Source organism: Ctenopharyngodon idella, chromosome 5, assembly GCF_019924925.1.
Source record: "Ctenopharyngodon idella isolate HZGC_01 chromosome 5, HZGC01, whole genome shotgun sequence".
NCBI lineage: Eukaryota > Metazoa > Chordata > Actinopteri > Cypriniformes > Xenocyprididae > Ctenopharyngodon > Ctenopharyngodon idella.
This window is the reverse complement of record NC_067224.1, coordinates 28,384,746-28,402,458: the sequence shown is the minus strand read 5'-3', so window position 1 is coordinate 28,402,458 and position 17,713 is coordinate 28,384,746. Positions and strand designations below refer to the sequence as shown.

At 36.4% G+C, this 17,713-nt stretch overlaps 1 protein-coding gene across 2 annotated transcripts in view; it reads left to right on the top strand.

The window, feature by feature from the left end:
* Positions 1-1,024: 1,024 nt before the first annotated feature.
* The window catches only part of ppp3cca (protein phosphatase 3, catalytic subunit, gamma isozyme, a), a 39,399-nt gene continuing 22,710 nt past the window's right edge, over positions 1,025-17,713 (top strand). The window contains exons 1-3 of one of the 2 annotated variants that reach the window (XM_051895691.1): positions 1,025-1,801; positions 10,678-10,875; positions 12,913-13,037. In XM_051895691.1, the coding sequence (XP_051751651.1) occupies positions 1,747-1,801; positions 10,678-10,875; positions 12,913-13,037 (378 nt within the window). In that variant the 5' untranslated portion in view covers positions 1,025-1,746. The remainder of the gene's footprint in view (positions 1,802-10,677; positions 10,876-12,912; positions 13,038-17,713) is intronic. The other variant, XM_051895692.1, reaches the window with a different exon arrangement.

Below are 17,713 nucleotides of genomic sequence, written 5' to 3'. Positions count from 1 at the left end.
CAGTATATATAGGGGTAACACCAAATTGAATGCGAAAGAACGGTGAGAATCATTCCATGTTTGCTGATTTTAGAATTCACAGCTTTAGCCAACACTGAAACATTCTGATTCTTGTGAGTTTACTTGATGAAGATATATTTGAGCAAATGGCATTTCCTTCAGTCTGATTTGTAGCACCCAATCGGGACTTAATCTGGATTTGCCTGCTGCTACTGGAGAAGTTTTATGCTAATCGATGAACAAAAAATGTAAACCAAACAAAAGCCTGTTTATTAGATTGAAATAATGAAATAACATAGTTTGCTTTCATAAAATTATTGCAGGTGTTCTAAATCTTTTGATGCTAAGGACCTCCAAATAATGATTCTTTTGTGAGGAACTCTGTTGTTAAATATAAAGGCAGCTGTATATTTTATGTATAAAAATCAATGTATACTGTGTGAGGAAAATATGAAAAGTAATATTTATAAGACAACAAAATTAATTGACCTTGTGGAAAATATTCACTTTTATGTCAGCATATCTGAGATTAACAATACAAATATTTTACTGTGGACCCCAGTTTGAGGCCTACAATAATGCATAGTGATCACTACAGAAAGCATTTTAAATGACCTTTGACATGAAGAGAAATTCAAAACCATGCAAATGTTAGTTTGACAATTTGTTACCTGTTCATGGCCTGAAGTGTGCAGCACAAGGAATGACACAAAATAGAAAGGAACAATTTATATGATGTTATGATTATGGTGACCAGTAAGAACATCCTTGACAAAAATGAATAATTGTACCCCCTCAAAATTTATACTTTGTGGCCACAGGCCTACAATATGGGTTTAAAACATATACATAACATTAACTTTAATGGACTGCTTTCTCTTTGTAGTTTTTGTTCTTTCCTCTCCAGAGCATCGCCTCAGTAACATCTTAACCACAGTGAGCTTTGAGGGACCACCAGCACGACCCATTTAACCATCTGCTTCGCACGTGTCAAATTTTACGTGCTACGTCACGCCTACGCCAGCGCGTCGAGAGCTACAGCTCCGCCATATTGCAGGAAATCCTTCTGAGGTTTAGAGATTAGCGTTTAATCTGAGGAGCTGGGAACGAGAGTGTGATTGGAAGTTACTGCCAGCCATATGGTTAGCTCCAGTGGGCGGGTAGATCGCGCAATCTCTGTTGTCACACGACAGGACATATGTTTATTAAGACAAATCGGGGCAGTTCGGCACGTTATTATTATGCCGAACTCTCTTATGAGTGTGTAGCTAAACTGACGAGTTGACATTCTGACTCTGGAAAGTGGAAAATCGGATTAACGTTCAAGATTGCGCACCAAACCCTAATCATCTTGTGTCGCTGGCTCCCGTTGCTACGAGCCCAAGATATCTGATAGAGAAAGGCTGATAGCTAGTTAGGTCAATGTCAGCAGGAAAACACCAAGACCGGGCTCGCGACGATCGGTGATTGTATTTCTGTCAGCGAGGAGAAGCGATCGAGTCGGTGTCTGCTGGCGATGTTATTATGCTGCCCCGTGACCCATGTAACCAACTGTTGTTCAGTGTTGACTAAATTAGCTGTGTTAAAGCGTTAAAACTGCCCGCTTGTCTGAATTTGAACAGTTCTCGGACCCTTCGGAGTCGCTGGCCACTTTGCTATCTCTTCTTGCTCGGACTGGCACCAGCAAACACGGAGAATATCTTTGTTCTTTTACTGGCTGATAAATCCTGACTGAACTGTGAGAAGATGTCTTCTAAAGAGCCGAAAGAAAAGCTGTCCACCACTGAGCGAATCATTAAAAGTAAGTTCATTTCAGTTTGTGTTTCATGAAGTGTCTAGACAGGTAGTTACAGTTGATTCTAATGGATTTACCGCCGTGGTATTTTGGTGAATCACTCGATTCACCAATCATTTGATCTAAATCATTTCTTGACAGCTAGTCCCAGGTTTTGTTGAGGGGAGAAATGATTGGAAGAACTCTCAAACTCTAGATTGTCCATTTCAACTTTGCAAGCAGCTTTATTTTGACATTCAGTTACTGCTTTATTTTGACATTCAATTACTGCAAATATGCCACTGAATTGAATTAAGATTTTTTTGTAATCTTGACACGTAGCTCTGAATTGATAATAGATTGTCTTATTGCTCTTTGTCCATGTGCATCCATTTCAACTCAAAGTTTTGCATAATTTGTGTCTACTTGCACACCAAAAGTGTGTGTGTGTGGGTGTGTATACACACACACACACACACACACACACAGACAGAGAGAATAAGATATTTGCAGTACAAATAAAATCAATCCAATAAAATCAATCAAATTGCTCATTAAAGAATTTAGTAGTCACAGTAGCTTTAAACTATGTCTGGATAAAGCTGTGATTGTTTTGGAGATCGACCATGAATGTAACCTGTGGAGGTGGGAGACCCATACATGTAAAATATGAGTATTTCTGTCTTCACACCTGGTGGATGAAGTCAGAATCATTGCATTGTGGTTACATTTTTTTGTCTTGCATTGCGGTTATCTTTTTTCTTCTGTCAGCCAGTCTTAGCAGGGGCTTATCATTATTTGTGGTATAAATAATGTGGAGCAAATTGAAACACACATGCTTCACATTACCTACTTGGATCAGCTTTGAGAACTTTCCTAGTGAACACCATGTGAATTAGCATGAAATAGTGGGTTTTAAATAGGGGTTCAAGACACAAACCTCCTCAAGGTTTATGAGCTAGTGTTTTACAAGCAATAGACCCTAGCCAGGGTTTTTTTTTTTTTTTTTTTTTTTTAATGAATATTTAAGTTATTACATATATATATATGTACATAACACATAACACAACACATGTTTCCAGAGGTGTGTCACCAGGATTTTTTTTGACAAAAACATATTTCTAGTGTTGCGTCAACTGAACAGTCAAGCAAAGTTAAAAACTTTACATCCTGTTGAACAGACTTTACAGCTATCACTCACAATTTTGTTTTCATTTTTGTGAAAAATTAAATCCTGTTACATCTGTCTAATGTGGGTTATGACGTTAGTTATACTGAAACTCCATTGAACACTTTTTAATTCGAAACAGATTTTAAACAGTGTTTTTTGTTAGATCCATCTGTGATTAGAGAAATTTCTGGGTTTCTGGAGAATATTGCGAAGGAAAACGAAATAACGTTTTTTTTTGTTTGTTTTTTTTTTTTTTTTTAGAAAAATGATCTAAATAAAACTCACTGTATTCATTCTTCACTTCGGTAACCAGTTTACCCAATAAGGTCAAACCAGGAGGTAAACCTGGCCAAATGACATTTGATAAGACCTCTGTGCTCACTAACATCAGAACTGTGCACTTTCTATGGGCATTTGCTTATTTAAGTCACAGAAGAATAGTGTCACAGAAACTGAAATGTTGTGTCTTTAGCTTCTCTTCTGCATGTTATTGGTCTGTTGTTGAATGTGTGTCTTTTCTTCACACGTACATATGGGTCTGAAAAGATTATTTTGTTGGGTTGAGAAGCAAGAACTTTTAAGACCCACTAATAACACATTAGCAGGTCAGCACAGGAGCCAATTTGCCTTTCAAATGTCCAGGTTTTGAGTGAACTTTTGTAGCCTGCCTAGTGTCTAGATATATGTAGAGCTGGAAAAGCCCTGAATCTGCATGGCACAAATGTCAACCTGAAGGCAGAGCCTGTCCTTGGTAACACTGAAATGCAAAGTGTTTGGTTCAGAGCTGTCATATGCAAATGATTAAACTTAGATTGAGGATCTGTGTGTGAGACCCCTCTCTCCACATATGCATATTTGTCTCTTTAGATTCTGTGAAAAGATGTTAAAATGATTTGTGCACTCACTGTATTTGTGTTCAATAAAGATTTAAAGCATCTTACAGAATGTTGTAGCATAAATGTGTTGACTTCTTGCCACTTCAGCCTTAACCCTCCATCCTATCTTTTGAACTTTAGAGTTAAGATCTTGTTTGCAGTACATTCTTAAAAAAAGGGGATTTTTGCAGTGATGATGCCATAGAAGAACCATTTTGGGTTCCCCAAAGAACCTTTCATACCCCTTGACGACATGGTTTCGGTACGGGTTCCTGGCCTTTGTCTGTTCTCGAATCGTTCAGTGCATTTCCACTGCAGAAAAGGGGGTTCTGGGCCAGAAAAATCAGTTCAACCCCAGCCTTAAAAACGTTCTGGTCTCGAAGGGGGGTGGAGAAATGCTGTTGCTGTCTATGGCAGTCTTGATGAGCAATGTAATACTGTTGCACTACATTGCTTTTTATATCTAAACATATAAAACTGTGAGTTCGAGAGAGCGAGTGAATTAATGGTTTTAGTGTTAATATATTTCCAAAAAGGACAGATACTAGGACAGTACTGGGAGTTTATGCGAGCTGCTATACGCTGCTGATACGCTAGCATAACTCTCGGTATTGTGAACAGAAGTGCCGCACTGCCTGCACAAACACCGGGATTCGCACTGTTTGGTTTTAGACTGTTTATAGTCAGGTAAGCAACACATAGCCGCGCTATGTCACCGTTCGTTCCTAAAGTCTGTGGAAACACGGGGCCAGTTCGCAACAGGCTCTTGTTCGAGAACAGGATCGGTTTCATGGATGTTAAAGGTTCTTCATAGATCCATTGATGCCAATAAAGAACCGTTATTTTTAAGAGTGTAGGAGGAGTCCCTAAATAAACAGACTCTGAACCTGGAATCCCTGGCTAATAAAGGCTTTGCCTAATCTGTTCTTAGTGCTCGTACCCAGCTTACCGTCCCTATTCCCAGCCTGTGTTGTGGACCCAGGGCTGCTTACGGTTTATTTATACTTCTCAGCAGTCAGAGAATAGATAATGTTCGTTTATGTCCTTATGACAATGAGCTCAAATTGTTCAAATCCTTTGCTCAGGTGAGGTGGAATCGTTTGCTCTCGCCCCTCTTTACATATTATCTCCTTACTGCGTCTTTTATTTATTGGGGCCAACTGATCTGCTGTGTTCTGCAAAGAACAACCCTGTTCAGCCATGCGCTCATGACTTTCTTTTTTTTTTTTAAGCTGTCTGAGCCATCATTCTCACTCCTGAGGATATCATAATGATTGAAATGTTTGGGTTATGTCTTCATTCCCAAAGCGAGAGTGTTAGATTGTCTTTTACCATAGTCTTCAATCATCATTTCTTCTCAAATAACATGTTTTGAGTTCTCAATTTACAATTTATGCCCTTGGTAGACCGTTCTATCCAAAGCAAAGCAACAATACATTAAAATTAAATGAGATGCCATTATATTTTGGCTCTAAGCTTTCACTTCATATTTTCATACAAGGGTTTTCAAACTTTGGGGATGGAATATGTTTATATAAGATATTAATGAAACACAATATTGTAAATGTATTATTATTACATGTTAAATCTGATTTTGGAAATAATGATATTAATCATTTTTGTTTTATTATACTGACAGCCCTAGTTTTTAAATACAATTCAAAAGTTTAGGGTCAGTAAGGTTTTTATTTTATTTTTTTTAAAGAAATGAATACTTTTATTCAGCAAGAACATTAAATAGGTCATAATGACATTAAAAACATTTATCAAATTGATGACAGTAAAACATTTATAATGTTACAAAAGAAATTTCAAGTAATTGCTGTTCTTTTTAAACTTTCTATTCATCAAAGAATACTGAAAAATATATCTGTTTCCAGAAATATTTTAGGCAGCACAATTGTTTTAAACATTGATAAATGATAATAAATCTTTCTTGAGCACCAAAATCAGCATATTAGAATGATTTCTGAAGGATAATGTGCCTTTACAGGAATAAATTACATTTTAAAGTATATTAAAAAAAAAAAAAAAAAATGTTATTTTATATTATAATAATTCACAGCTGCACTCTTTTTACTGTATTTTTGATAAAAAAAAATGCAGCCTTGTTGAGCACTTAAAAAAAACATTAAAAATTCTTACTGACCTCAAACTTTTGAACAATATTTATAATTATATATTTACATATCCAACATTACTCTAACAGTGGGTAGAAAGATGTTGTCTTTATGTCATTCTTCATTCTTTTCCACACTCAATCTGTCTTTGTAAATGAATATAAAGCCATCTTTATATTTTAGTAAATGGGTCCCTCACAAGACCATTATATTTGAGGGTCCTGGGCATCAGTTTGAAAACCTCTGCTCTAGTAGTAACTATTTTGTTTCCAATGTCAGAAATTTGGCTTATTCTGTTATGCAACTTGCATTGGTTCCATTGTTAGTCACAGAAATAAAAACAGTAGCTGCTCAGAATTTAATTTAACAAAAGGCAAAAAAAAAAAAAAAAACCTAATCAGAATGTCTTGTATTTGTTGGGGGTGTTGTCTTGTGAGGATGAGGCCTCACAATAGAGATTAAAATCAAAGAGGCTGAACTTTGGCCATATGAAGAGATCCACAGGGCAAGGCATTGGCAGCGGCAATTTTTTTTATCTGTTAACAGGAAAAGTTTGAAACCTTGACATCTTTTTAATGAGACTATTGCCTGGCAATTTTAGGCTCTTTGTACAGATATGCTTCTGAATTGTTGTGAGATCCAGTGGCTTGATTTGAATCCCTAATGGTTAAAGGCTCAGACATCATTTCCTCTTGCATTCGGGGCACATTTAATAGAACCGCCAGATTAACGGGAGCGTTGTCAAAGTCTGACTCGGTGCACTTCGCGTCGCAGCTAGACAGCTGCTTGTTCCTTCTAAACGCTTTACAGATGTCTTTGGTTACTTGTCCCTCACTAATCACGCCGTAGTTTTTAGCCGCCTTTCCATAAAATTACGATCAACTGCGACTTCCTCCAAAACATATGGGCTCTTACTGGCTATCGATCAAGCAGACATTCAGAGCCGGAGGCTGAGCAGCCAAAACACACTATGGTGGATGCATGCAAATGAAGTCGCAGTGGAAGCAGCAGCGTCAGCCCTGGCTTTTGTTATAGACTGAGGGGAAAAGACTGTGCCAGGGGGCCCTGGCAGTTCACACAGCTTCCTGTTTTCTTCATGGTGTTTGAGAACCTCAGACACGCTCATCACTTCATTCATAATGAGCTCTTCAGAAGGTATAGAGACAGAAAAGACAGATATAAGCACGATATTGTATGATGCTTTTTATAAATCGATGCATATTTTCTTCTAAAACATCTGTTTAGAATCTCTTGAGCTTCGAAGGAACCTTGAATCGTCTAAAATTGCCATCTCATTATTGAACAGGTCTTGAGCCACAGTCCTCTCTATGGCAACTTCTGCACTTTTGCAGAGGGATTTGGTGGAGTTAGATTACTCGGCAGTTCAGTGCAGGTGAGGGATTATTGCGTGACATCTCGGGATCCTTTCACGTCTGTGAAGGTTAAACCTGAGAGCTGAATCAATAGAATCCTCATGATACCATAACTTTTCTTATTAGCCCCAGCAGCAGCAAATGTCATGATGCTCCAGAGAGCAGCACAACTAATAAAGAGCAGATCTGAAAATACACTGTCTATGACCTTTTTTTTTTTTTTTTAAATTATTTATTTATTTATTTATTTATTTATTTATTTTTTAAAGATGCATCCTCGGGACCGAGTCACTGAGCGATGTGAAAAAATTTTTTTTGTCAACAAATGTGCAATGCTGGATAAACTGTTAAGTTGATTATTATTACTATGATTAGATAAATAGCTAATAATATTTTATCTAACTTAAAAAAAAAAAAAAAAAAAAAAAACTGAAATCAATCGTTATAAATGCTAAAAAATGAATTTAGCATCATAACGTTAACAAATGTTTACTTTTAACTGTAAGATTACATTTAACAGTGTTATTTGTTTATGTGTATTGGGTGTGGAGTAAAAAAATGTCTGGAAAAATTAATTAATAATTGAATAATTAAAACAATTTAAATATATATTTTTTAAATTAATGATACACATTTAAAAACATTAATTAAACTTTCTTAAATGTGGTTAAAGTTGTGATGTAATGAAAGTAGCGACTGATCTGTTCTTCCATGTTGTGACGTACATCTGATTGTAACTGGAAAAAGAAAAAATATTGGGCGGGAACTTGGTTGTATGCATCGGTTGTTGTTTGGATTTATTACGGTTAGAAATGTTTCTTGAGCACCAAATCAGCGTAATAGAATGATTAGCATATTATAAGGATCATGTGACATGGAAGACTGGAGTAAAGGCTGCTGAAAATTCAGCAATTTTTAAAATTATGATTCATTCCTTAAAGGTAGGGTAGGCAATTTATTTTATAAACACTTTTTGTCATACTGGTTGAAACTCTCTTCACATCCTGATAGCAATCAATAATAGAAGTGTTCTAAATATTAAAGGGGACCTATTATGCCCCTTTTCACAAGATGTAATATAAGTCTCTGGTGTTCCCAGAATGTGTCTGTGAAGTTTCAGCTCAAAATACCCCACAGATCATTTATTATAGCTTGTCAAATTTGCCCCTATTTGGGTGTGAGCAAAAACATGCCGTTTTTGTGTGTGTCCCTTTAAATGCAAATGAGCTGCTGCTCCCGGCCTGCTTTCCAAAAGAGGACGGAGCTTTAACAGCTCGTACTTCGGTTTCTCAACAACAACAAAGCTGGAGAATCTCACACGCAGCCAACATTGTTCAAACCGGAGTCTGACACTTAGGGCTGGGCGATATGGCAAAAAAAAATTAAATCCCGATTTTTTTCAGAACGATTGACCGATTCGATTTTTTTTTTACCGTTTAACTAGTCAACTTAAAAACTTAACTACAATATGATTTAAGTAACATTCTCTTTATTAACAATCTGGTTAAAAAAAAAAAGTTCTATTCCAAGTGCACCACACATGAAGTGATCAACATGTGTAATGTAAAACAATTTGTTAAATATCTTTGCAGAAAATATGCCTGAAATATGAAGGCAAATGTTGTACAAACTTATCTTAAACACATCCTATATACTAAGAAATAATATAAAAATTAGAAAATGCTAAATATTTCTTAGCCAAAAAGTAATAGCAATAAATAATACCAGTAATAGGCTATTATTAACAGCAAATGCTTTGTAAAAACAGAAAGCAACAGCAGCTTTCAGCCTTTCACCATCATGCAAACATGAAATATCAAACATACAGTAGTAGTTCTTTGCAGGTTTTTGCATTCCATTGCGCTATTTGTCCTATTGTTTTTATGTTTGGCAGACATGTTTAGGTGTTGCACTTGCATCTCGCATCTTTTGCAGCGTCTCACCCATGAAACGGCATTCTAAAAACATGGCGGTCAATATAAAAAAAATACATGTAAACTCGCGTTTAATAACTTTGCCTTTTTTTCTCATTCCACTGCCTGCGTCTCATTTTTATAACGCAATAATGCATTTCTGAATGAACAGCCGCTTAAGACTAGTGATGTGTTCTATGTTCATAGAGCGTCACATGAGAGCGGTTAATCAGGCGTGCCGGCGCCATCATGAGGTCAGATAATTTTCTTCTCCTAATGCGGTTTTCATTGCTGTATTGTCAACATGTCTAATTGTAACGCTTGCTGACATTTTTATTCAAAATCACGATTTCTCGATTTAAAAAGGAATAAAATCGAGGCAAAACATTAAATTCGAATTAATCGAAAAAATCGGGAAGATCGCCCAGCCCTACTGACACTGATGAAGAGACTCAGGAAGTTACAACTTTTAGAATGCAACTGGACGTTTCTGAATGGTTGGTGGATAAATTTATGTAGTTGCATAAATTGAAATTCAACTCATCGACTAGCATGTGTTGTCATGTTAATCTTTTGTGCAAAACCCGTATGGACGCCCACTATACATAGTGTACCTGTTTGCCAAACACAGCCATAAACACCAGGCTAATGTTTATGATTGCAATCAAGTGCTGTGAATGGTCTAATATTTTTCTCCAAAATATCGCTCGGACAGAAACGCTCCTTTTTTAGCAATCAAGCTTGCCAGGGACAACTTGCAGGCTACCCAAGCTAACGAGACTGTGCTCGTCTGTGCAGCCAACGACAGAACAGTTAGCATGCTTTGGAATAGCATTATGTTTTCTGGGTTGGTAGATGCACCGGAGACCCGATTATAGCACTTTTTCATGATATGTCCCCTTTAAAACATGTACATATATCTTTCGTTGGAAATCTTAGGACCAAAAAATGTTCGTCTAATCATTCGGTCCATCTTCAGACTAGGATTTATGTGTTTCTATGTCAACACTATCAATGCTGAAAAGAATCTGCAGCAATCAGGTGGTACAAGTAAGAGCTCTGTAAGTTGTTTACGTTCATTATTATTGTAAATGTTATGTGCTTTGAGACATGAGCTAATTTAACACCGTCTCTCGTCTCGTGATGCTTTGCAGACTTTACTGTGCGCATTCATGTCTTTCGAAGGAGGCATGGCTTTAAAGAGTGCTCTGAAGGGAGGGTGGGATCTTATGCTTTCAAAGTGAGCTTGCTTTTGCTAGCCTGTCCGAAATTGCCTACCCTACCTTTAATTTTGTTTTTAACTGGCGTTTTAACACTCCTAGTGGGCATCAACCACTTTGTACCTCCTCTTTTACACTATGACTGAAACTTGTTTCCATACTTCCAGCTACCTTGTTAATGATTCAAAAATGTCCACACTGTCAACTGATATTTTGCTCTTATGCCTACAGCAGTGCCACTGCCCCCTCACCAGCGGCTGACAATGAAGGACCTATTTGTGGATGGCAAGCCCAATGCCGAGGTACTGAAGAACCATTTGATCAAAGAGGGACGTGTGGAGGAGGAAGTTGCGCTGCGTGTCATAAACGACGGTGCCAACATCCTAAGGCAGGAGAAGTGCATGCTAGAAGTGGAGGCACCAATCACTGGTAAGAAAGCAAGAGCACATCTTTAGTAGGGCTTGAGGGAGATAACCATCTGTCTTGATTGGAATGAACTTTGCTCTGGCTTGTTTTTTATTTTTCATTCTTTTATTTATTTATTTTTTTCTGCTGTGGCTGAACCTAGTTCCTAAGAAAAATGTTCTAAAAAAGGTGTGTGTGTTTTTTTTTTTTTTCCCTCATGGAAACTTCATGCAATGTTTCAAATATTCATTATTGCACTTCACTGGCATTAGTGTGTGTACCTTTTGCCAACAATAAAATAATACATCATAAAACTATTGGTCTGGTTGATAAGTAGCTTTTCAAGTAGGCCTATAATCCATCTGTGAAAACAGTTTTCATCAGGCACATCATATCGGCATTGCTTTTGAATTCGTTGCAAAGATTACCTGATTGAGTGTTACAAACTGTCACTGTGGAGAATCAGCTGTGACAAACTGACTCGTATGTAGATCAGTGTCAGCGCCTTTGGTTCTTACTGACAGATACTGTCTGCAGATCAGTGGAGCGCAACACAGGAAGCAGTCACAGATTCTGCAGCAGAATGTGGTCAGTTTTGCTTCAGTGAACACTAGGAGGGATGTGCAAAAACTAATTAACTAAATGGAGGGTTACCTGAATGAAAAGTCGACTAATCGCCCTTAAGGAAGATCTGTAGATTCAGTCTGGTTTTGAGTGCACCTGACCCTGATTGGACATTCAGGATGCTACTTTCCCTATCTATATTTCACTTTAAAATTAAATAAAGTAGGGATGCATGATATATATTTGTTTTAGGCTGATATTACAGATTTTTTTACAGAAATTTATCGGTACAGCCAATATTTGATTTTCAATTATGCATGTTCGTTTCCCCTATTTTTGCATACAGGTTACATTTGTTGTCATCTAACGCTCACTTGAAGTTAATAAATCTTTAAAAACACTAATAATTTAATAACACTGTTAAATGTTATTAAAAATGAATATCCATTTTCATACTGTACATTATACTGTTCTAATGCCTAATGTATAGCATTTAAATTTTTTGACTTTAGTTTTATTTTTCAGTTATTTAGGAACAAATATTATTTGTAATTTATCAGTGGCCATAAAATAAAAATAATTGTCATTGTTTCCCATAATTTTAGTATTGATGCATCCTTAAAATAAATGTGAATGACATAATTGGTTTAAAGAGGATGAATTTAAACTTTTTTTGAGAGGGTTTTACTGTGCACAATGATTTTACAAGCCAGCTAATCAAAGCCAATAATGTGTCAAAAAAAAGAGGGGAAAATCTATGCTATACAAACTAGTCAACCTCACTAATTGGCTAGTCAGTTGTTGGATGACAGGTCAACCACTTTGATCATCCCTAGTGACTCTGATCTATGAGAAAACGCATAATAGGAAATTAGTTATGAGTTTTGCTTCTTTTATTTAACAGATAGATAGAAAAGAGTGACAGGAAATTGTATAATGGAAATGTACAAAGTATACAGTAAAATCACAATCTGTATCACATCTGGGTAATCTTAAATTCAGATGAACCTTATCAGTGACAAACAGAGCCTGTTAAACACTCAGTTATTTGATGAAGATGTTGTGCTTCTTGGAAACGTTGTGTACATCATGCCACGGTATTTTATAATGCAGATGAATTAAAGCTCATCTTTCCTCTATAGATATGAGCACGAATTAATAGATGTCACAAACCCCTCTGGCTGTAGATACATTCAGTTTTATAAATGGATGCAGCCTCTGTATTTTCAGATATAGTGTCGTTGTTGCTAAGTGACCGAGCAGTCTTGTACATGTGGCCGTTGCTGGCTAGATGATTCAGGTAGGATGGATTTAAGTGAAGTGTTTTGTCTGTGTCAAGTCCAACACTTCCCTAAGGCATTTGTTTTGATGTGATGTGATACAGAAAAAGGTTTAAGTTTGCTAACCGATGCCATCTCAAAATGAGGCAGGTGTTATGTATCACTCACTGAACGTGTACCATGTTAAGCATTTATTTTGCTTCCCTTTCGCCTGTAGTATGTGGTGATGTTCACGGACAGTTCTTCGACCTCATGAAGCTCTTCGAAGTTGGTGGTTCCCCTGACAACACGCGCTATCTGTTCCTGGGCGATTATGTAGATAGAGGATACTTCAGTATTGAGGTGAGTGCATGTTTTTGAAATTAAATAATCTAAAACAGAAAGTTGAAACAGAATCTGCACCTGTAGAAATCACTGGAACGCCTGTTATTCACAGAGTTCTACACGTCCACCACCCTTAGTGTGTTTATTTTTTTTCAATATTTAGACTAATTTGATTATTCATTTGAAGGTGCAGTAAGCCATTTCTCAGAAACAGTTTATATTCGATATCAACCCAAGCAAACCCACCCCTCCCTTCATCGCTCCACCCCCAAAATACACAAACATGCAATGCAAGAGTGGATGTCTCTTTATCATAGCTGAAGCAAAGCAAAATAATGCTTCACAAAAAAAAAAGCAGGCATTACTCCAGTCTTCAGTGTCACATGATTCTTCAGAAATCATAATAATATGTTGATTTGGTGATCAAGAAACATTTATTATTATTATAAATTTTGAAAACAGCTGTGTCAGTAAATATTGTTGTGGAAAACGATAAATTTTTTTCAGGATTCTTTAATAAATAACAACTTCAGAAAAACAGCATTTATTTAAAGGAAAAACATTTTGTAACATTACAAATGTCTTTACTTGTGCTTTTAATAAATTTAATGCATCCATGCTAAATAAAAGTATAAATTTCTTTGAAAAAAAAATCTTACTGAACAGTAGATTAGAATACTGAACAGTAGATTGGAATAACAAAAAAAGTGCAGATTCCATAAGTGAGAGTCTTATTCTGCCCCTCTTATTCACTCTCTGTACACAGTGTCTTAACCCTAACCATATTTTTACTCTATGTATCTGTGCATATACCAGTGGAGACTGTATTTGCGTGCATAGCCGGGCCCATTCTTTCTTGGCTGAGAATCTGACATCTTCTCTGAACCATCTGTTAAGACATGATCAGTGACTACACTGCCACATTACCAACATTACATTAACTACCACACATAACCACAAAAGAGAAGCAAAAAGCAAAGCAGTTTATGCCATTATATCTCAAATAGAAGATTTGTTCGACAACAATTGTTTTTAGTCTTGTAGTTTCCTGACTTTAAATAATCTGTCATCCTCGGCTGCTTTGTAATGACAATGTATTAAGATTTCCCGTGCTTTAATGTTGACTTACAACTGAGCATGCCTATAAAACACTGATGAGATCAAGTAAAAAAGAGCTGAGTTGAAGTGAATGAGCAAGGCAGCTTGGGGGTTTATCTTTATATGTGTGCATATTTGTATTTTTAAAATGCTGCTACTACTACTAATAATTATTATTTATAAACAATATAATTATATAATATACTAGTTAGCTAACCAAAGACCATTACGTAATGTAAAACGGTCCACTTTGAATCTTCCAGTTGACTCAAGCCTTTACTTTTCGTGTCATTGATTGGTTTTGGTGAGTGCAGGAGCTGTGAATACTTTAGAATAGAGAACAAACGTATCAGAGACCTTGTTAAGCTGTGTGGTTAAATGGCCTCTCTTTCTCAGTCTGTCTCATTTGGATGTGTCGCTGTCTGAGTGGAGCTATTTGATAACCTGTCAGACACTCTACCCTTTCATAAGAGATGAGTCACAGAGCGTTAAAGCGTGGACCGCTACGCTTGTTGCAATTCTCTGCTGAATGACTGATGTCACTGACGACTCACACTTTGATCCTGTGAGGAGTTCATTAGCTGAACATTCCTAAGGGTCACTCACACAGTGACGTGCAGACAGTTGTTCATTTCCAGTGAGAGTTGGTGATTTCTGGTGACATGAGAGAAAGCTACCGCTAGTGAAGAGCAGAGCTGAACTTTATTCAAATGAGACGGAAATGTTGGGTCGTTTTTTAAATTTGAATAAAATGAAAACTAAAAGACTTTCAAATCACATGAGCCAATATTTTATTCACAATAGAACATAGATAACATAACAAATGTTTAAACTGAGAAATTTTACAATTTTATGCCCAAAATGAGCTCATTTCAAATTTGATGCCTGCTACAGGTCTCAAAATAGTTGGGACGGGGGCAATTTTTACCATGATGTAGCATCTCCTCTTCTTTTTAAAACAGTTTGAAGACATCTGGGCATCGAGGTTATGAGTTTCTGGAGTTTTGGTGTTTTGGTGATTTGGTCCCATTCTTGCCTAATATAGGTTTCCAGCTGCTGAACAAAGCCATGCTGTTGTAATAGCTGCAGTATGTGGTTTTGCATTGTCCTGCTGAAATACACAAGGCTTTCCCTGAAATAGACGTCATCTGGAGGGGAGCATATATTGCTCTAAAACCTTTATATACCTTTCAGCATTCATAGTGCCTTCCAAAACATGCAAACTGCCCATACTGTATGCATTTATGCACCCCCATACCATCAGAGATGCTGGCTTTTGAACTGAATGCTGATAACACACTGGAAGGTCTCCCTCCTCTTCAGCCCGGAGGACACGGCATCCATGATTTCCAATAAGAATGTCAAATTTGTACTCGTCTGACCATAGAACACTTTTCCACTTTGAAACAGTCCATTTTAAATGAGCCTTGGCCCACAGGACACGACAGCGCTTCTGGACCATGTTCACATATGGCTTCCTTTTTGCATGATACAGCTTTAGTTGGCATCTGCAGATGGCACAGCGGATTGTGTTTACCAACAGTGGTTTCTGGAAGTATTCCTGAGCCCATTTAGTAATGTCATTGACACAATCATGCCAATGAGTGATGCAGTGTCGTCTGAGGTCCCGAAGACCACGGGCATCCAATAAAGGTCTTCAGCCTGGTCCCTTACACACAGAGATTTCTCCAGTTTCTCTGAATCTTTTGATGATGTTATGCACTGTAGATGATGAGATTTGCAAAGCTTTTGCAATTTGACGTTAAGAAACATTGTTTTTAAAGTATTCCACTTTTATGCACTCTTTCACAGCTCTGCCCATCTTTACTTCGGAGAGACTCTGCCTCTCTAAGACATCCCTTTTATAGCTAATCATGTTACAGACCTGATATCAATTAACTTAATTATTTGCTAGATGTTCTTCCAGCTGAATCTTTTCAAAATTTCAGATTCCATTTGTTGCCCCCGTGCCAATTTTTTTGAGACCTGTAGCAGGCATCAAATTTTAAATGAGCTCATTTAGTGGATAAAAGTGTAAAATTTTTAAAAAGTTTAAACATTTATTGTTATCTATGTTCTATTGTGAATAAATAAATATTGGCTCATGTGATTTGAAAGTCTTTTAGTTTTCATTTTATTAAAATTAAAAAAAAAAAAACGTCACAACATTTCCGGAGTTCGGGTTGTATTCAAGTCCTGACTTATTTTATTAAAATTGAGCTCTTCTTAACAAAATAATAAAATTATTTATTATAATATGTATTAAGTGTAAATAGGTGTGTGTATATATTCTTCTGTTCAAAGTTTGGGGCCAGAAAAGATTTTTTGAAGTCTCTTATGCTCACCAAAGCTGCATTTATTTGAAAAATACTGTAAAAACATATTGTGAAATATGTTTTATTTATGTGAAATATGTTTTAGAATAACTGTTGTTTTGATTTAATATATTTCTAAATGTAATTCCTGTGATGGCAAAGCTGATTTTGCTATTTTGCATTCTAGTGTTGATTTGGTGCTCAAGAAACATTTCTTATTTTGCTGCTTAATATTTTTGTTGAAACCTTGATTCTTTGATGAATAGAAAGAAGCAAATAGCATTTGAATGAAAATCTTGTGCAACTTTATAAATGTCTTTACTGTCACTTTAAATCAATTTAATGCTTTCTTTTTAAATAATAGCTATTTTCTTTCAATTTTTTTTTTTTACTGATCCCAAACTTTTGAACGCTAGTGTACTGTATACTATATATACTACATATTCTTTGCCTCTCATTTTCTCATAATTTCTGATGTGTGTTTCTGATTTGTTGTGCTAACGATATAAAGCCTTTACATTTATCTGGATGCTCAGGATGTGTTCTCTCTGGTTATATATCTGTGCTAAAATGGGCAAGTATGAGCAATTCTGTTCATTTAGCCTGTCATCATCTTTCTCTTCCATTATGGTGGGCTATTTCCCTTTGATCCGAGATCCGTCTATTATTAATGCATCCTCAGCCTCCCACCACCATGACCAGCCACTACACTACACACACACACACACACACACACACACACACACACACACACACACACACACACACACACACACACAAAAGTGGAAGGTCTTAGTGTGCCTCACCATCACACTGTTCAGTCTCCACTTGTCTGGCACAAAGCTCTGCCCTTTTGTCTTGTCTGAGAGAGAGAAAAAAAACCCACTTATTAAAAAGGGATGTGAAAATCTCCATATTTTCATATTTGACATGTCGATGAGTTTTCTAAACCACTAGATATGCTTTCTCTAGTCGTCTCAGTCATTGATGTCATTCTTTAGGAAACTCCTGTTTATATTCCGGACAACATCCAACCATCTTTTTTTCATCCTTCCATTTTCATTCCATCATTCCAAGCATTCTTTTTCTCCTCATTATGTAGCCAGAATATGTAACCTTCAGTTTGAGTATAATAGTTATTCATATAATTGTCAATAATCAAATTATTAATGTTAATTTTAATATGTTAATATATCAGTGTTAATATCAATATTCATATTGATATATCAATATATTAACATCATTATTATTATTTGTGCACATTGAAATTAATATTTATTA